This window comes from Pecten maximus, unplaced genomic scaffold, assembly GCF_902652985.1.
Source record: "Pecten maximus unplaced genomic scaffold, xPecMax1.1, whole genome shotgun sequence".
NCBI lineage: Eukaryota > Metazoa > Mollusca > Bivalvia > Pectinida > Pectinidae > Pecten > Pecten maximus.
The window spans coordinates 104,171-108,460 of NW_022979580.1; the positions used below are offsets into that span (position 1 = coordinate 104,171).

At 44.2% G+C, this 4,290-nt stretch overlaps 2 protein-coding genes across 2 annotated transcripts; one reads left to right on the plus strand and one right to left on the minus strand.

The window, feature by feature from the left end:
* Nucleotides 1-82: 82 nt before the first annotated feature.
* Nucleotides 83-1,583, minus strand: LOC117318993 (ras-associated and pleckstrin homology domains-containing protein 1-like). Its single transcript, XM_033873906.1, has 2 exons — nucleotides 1,495-1,583; nucleotides 83-800 (listed from the first exon to the last, which is right to left on the minus strand). The coding sequence occupies exons 1-2, from the start codon at nucleotides 1,581-1,583 to the stop codon at nucleotides 83-85; spliced, it is 807 nt and encodes a 268-aa protein (XP_033729797.1).
* A 303-nt stretch (nucleotides 1,584-1,886) lies between these two features.
* Nucleotides 1,887-2,882, plus strand: LOC117318994. Its single transcript, XM_033873907.1, has one exon. It carries the CDS (start codon nucleotides 1,887-1,889, stop codon nucleotides 2,880-2,882), a length of 996 nt encoding a protein of 331 aa, XP_033729798.1.
* Nucleotides 2,883-4,290: the final 1,408 nt, after the last annotated feature.

Genomic DNA, 4,290 nt, shown 5'->3' on the forward strand with positions numbered 1-4,290 from the left:
CAGCCCAGTAAACTTTAAAAAACATATAACCGGTAACCCGGCTTTCCTTTAAACCCATTGTACCCCACGGTAATCGAAAATACTAAAAACCCTTTTCCCCGGTTACATTGCACTGTATCGGCCTCTGTCTTACGTACCTTCGAACCACCCTTCCCATTTCCATTTCTTCCTTCTGGCGCTTGTAATATGACTTCAGGCTGGGGGCCATGGCGGACTGCAGAGCTGGCTGCTGTGACACTCCGGGCAGGATGGCGACATACCTGGGTGGCTGGCAGGTGACTGAAATAGGTAGCTGTGCTGTTGGCAAACCATGGATGGACCCGACAGGAAGTGGGACTTGAACTGGAGGAGGAAGCAGGAACGGTACTGTAAGTGGCATAGACACCGGAAGTTGTGCAGAAACCGGAAGTGGTGTGTGGATCATATGTGGTGTAGGAACCGGAAGTGGTGCAGAAACCGGAAGTGTCACTGATATGGAGACCGGAACCGGAAGGGGCGGTGGGCTGCGAACTGGCACTGGGACTGGATGCGGTATTTCGAGCTGAGAGGACTTTTTCACTGTCTGTGTGGTGTTCTTTGGTGAAACTTTAGTGTGCTGCCTCTGTTTTCTGGTGGGTGACTGGCCAGCAGTGTTGGGGGGTAGGGTAAAACGATGCTGCTGGGAGACTGGGACCCTGATTGGTGAAGTTGGTCTCGTCATGGGAGGAGGAATCACAGCTGGGGGCCTTTCATCTGCTGTGTTGATCCGAAGTCCTTGTTCAAGGATGCTTTTGTCTTGTTTTTTTGCTCGTCGGTTGAACCTGTGACAATAAATTGAATATTTTTATTGGTATAATGTGGAAATGACAATTATTTTTTTTTATTTATTTATTTTGTTCTTTTTTTCTTTTTTTTTTTCGTTTATTTCTTTTATTTTTGTTTTTATGAACTTCATTTTGTTGTCATAACTCTAAAAATGACTCCCTTAAATTTTTATACCACCGGTATGATAAATTAATAACATGCATCTTTCAATGAGTCGTCGTTTCACGTAACGTTGTTACAAAGCCGATATCCGTGTTGACCCATTCCTCGTGGTGAAAAAATCGTCCGGATTATTGAGGGAAATTTACTAATGAAAAGTACGTTTCGTTCCCAAAATGGGCTTCCGGAATCGGAAACCGAATTTCCGGACTGGTGAGTACAAATAACGTTACGGAAATCCGTTCCCGTGCATTTCCGTCCGGACTGTGAGTTTTCCGGACTATCGGCGTCCGGATTATCGCGGGTCCACTGTATAGCTATGCAAAGTTTGCTTTCAATTTCAAATTTTAACTTGATTTTTTTTAAGATTTTAAAACTAATTTTGTTTTAAAATACTATAATTTTGCTATCAAATTGATATTTTAACTGCTTCAAAGTATTAATTAGGTTTCATAAAAACATGAGATAATCTACAGGTAATACTATAGACATGCAGTGACCAATCACAGTGAGTGACCACCATGGACACACTGTGGCCAGCACTTGTTTACATGTACTGTTAGGCTGTCTAGCCTGAGGCAGGGAAGGGGTGGGGGTGGGGGAGGGGGCTTAATGGGCATATCTGTTTAATGATAATATACTAGCCTCTCTCAATTGTTTCTCAAAACACCTTTGAAGTCAATTATCAAACAGGCACTGATGTGTATATCACAATTACCAGTTCAGTGTTCAGCTTCACTTCAGTTTTGTACTCCAAACACATCTGACCACCACTGACCACTACTGACCAATACAAGTATGAAGTATGAAGGGAGACAGAAAGAGAAGAAATAACTATTTCAAACCTGGAAACACCCCCAAGAATAAAGGCCTAGTTCTCAAAGATGTAAAGGACAAACCTTGATGTTATCTTGATGATGAAGATGTGGAACGATGTCATCAATGTACACGCAGAGCAATGTCACACCAGTTGTACGGTACCCGTATTCAAACTAGTGTCCGAGAAGAAATGGGCCCTGGGATGGAGTTGCTCTGTCCAGTGTGTCAAGTGTGAGTACAAGTCTCAGCTTTACAAACTTTACAGAGAAGCGGACTCGGAGAAGCCCGGACCGAAGCCAGCACTGATAAATAAATATCTACCTTCAGCACTGTGTGGACAGTCCGTCAGCACCAAAGGAGCTAGACTTCTTCTCGGACACCTGAACATACCTGCAGGTGCCAAAAGTGGGATGCAACGACAGGCCAACCAGGTGTCACGGGAGATTACTGCCCTTAACAAAACCGACATGGAGGAAAAGACTCGACTGGTGGTACAGGACAACACCCTGAGAGGACAGGAGTCTCCGAGCACCATCGGAATAGCTGTGGATGGGCGGTACAACAGTACTACATTTGGAAGCTCTAAGAAGCCTGGACTGAATGCCTCTCAGGGAATCAGCTTGGGAATTGAGACATGTACTCCAAAGAAGTGGATACTTGGATGTGCCTTCCACAACAAACTTTGCTGGACAGGCGCTTGGCTGAGAGGGAAAGGGTACGATGTTAACTGTCCGGGTGGTCACCCTGAGTGCACAGCCAACACCAGCGGGTTTGACGGCCTCTCCGAGTATGCCATGGGGAATGACATTGGAGAGCAGCTGACCAGACAGGGTGTCCTTATGAAATATGCCACTACGGATGGAGATGGTACTAGCGCCCAAGGCCTGCAGGAAGCCATGCGAGCCCTACATCCGATGTGGAAAGTGGAGAGACTGGCTGACCCGACTCACATAGGTAGAGCACAGTTTCGGAAATCAAACAGTGCTAAGTTCAGTGACTCCATGTTTCCCGGACGTACCAGACTTACGAGGTCTCACTCACAGAAGGTGTTTTCCCAAGACTTGAAAGCCAGGAGCAGCATGGCCTCAAACCCCTCATGAAAACACACAAAGGTAACATGGAGACTATCACCAGTCGCTTACCTGATGTGTTAGATGCCACCGTGTCGTGCTATTCAGAGGACTGTTCCAAGTGTAGCCAGCACTCCGAGGTGTGCTCTGGAGATGACGGTGACAACTGGTGGGTCCGCTCAATGAACTAGATACATCATCTTCAGATGATGCCAGATGACCAGATGTTGGTATTGGAGCTCCTGAAAATGAAGTTAAGCACTGAAGCTGTCTATTCAATGAGACTCAACACATCAACTCAGAAAAATGACGGGCGTCACAGAGGCACCAATGTCGCTCTACCAAAATACCAGAACTTTGGACGGAATGCTGAGGGGAGACTTGACAACACCATCTTAACTCTCAACAACATGGCCGGGAAAGCTTTTCAACAGAAGGTAGAACACCTCGGTGGTACTCTGAGTCGAGAAGTTAAACATAAGCTTGATCAACTGAGCTCAGAGGAAGTGTACCAAAGACAACACCAATACAAACCTGAAGTGAAGAAGAGAGCTCTATCAATACTGGCAGCACAGCATAAAGATCATAAGAAAAGGTCCAAGTCCGCTCGAAAGTCCGACTACAGGAGAGGGCAGCTAGATCCAGTCATTCAGCAACATGGCAGGGGAGACAATCAGCTTCAGGATCATCTGTATTGAAAAGTGAAAAATTGATTAAGAGACATATTGGCAACCAGAATTCAAAATTCAAAAAACACATATGTAACAACAACAACAAAAGTTACATATATATGACTACCTAAAGAGGGAGCCTCCCCGTGGCGGTGGTCGGGAACATTGTGTCTCCGGATACAATAGCTAATACCCTCAAAAATAATATTAAAACAAAATATTTCAAATTTAATAAACAGTCCCTAAAACCTACATGACCATGACAAATGTTTGAATTTAAACAATACTGTCTATTATTATTAATAAAATGGGGTTCTAAACTTATATGGTCTACATTTATACATAAACTATTATGACACAAATTAATGCGAACAATCCAGATCACTTGACAAGCCTAAATTTTGAAAATGAACAAACCGTATCTCTCTACCGGCGTCTACAACAAACCGTATCTCTATATCGGATTCTACAACAAACAGTATCGTTATAGCGACCTCTACAACAAACCGTGTCTCTATAGCAACCTCTACAACAAACCTTATCTCAATACCGGCCTCTGAAACAAGCCTTATCTCTATACCGGCCTCTACAACAAACCTTATCTCTATATCGGCCTCTACAACTAACCTTATCTCTATACCGGCCTCTACAACAAACCTTATTTCTATACCGGCCTCTACAACAAACCTTATTTCTATATCGGCCTCTACAACAAACCGTATCTCTATACCGACCTCTACAACAAACCTTATTTCTATACCGGCCTC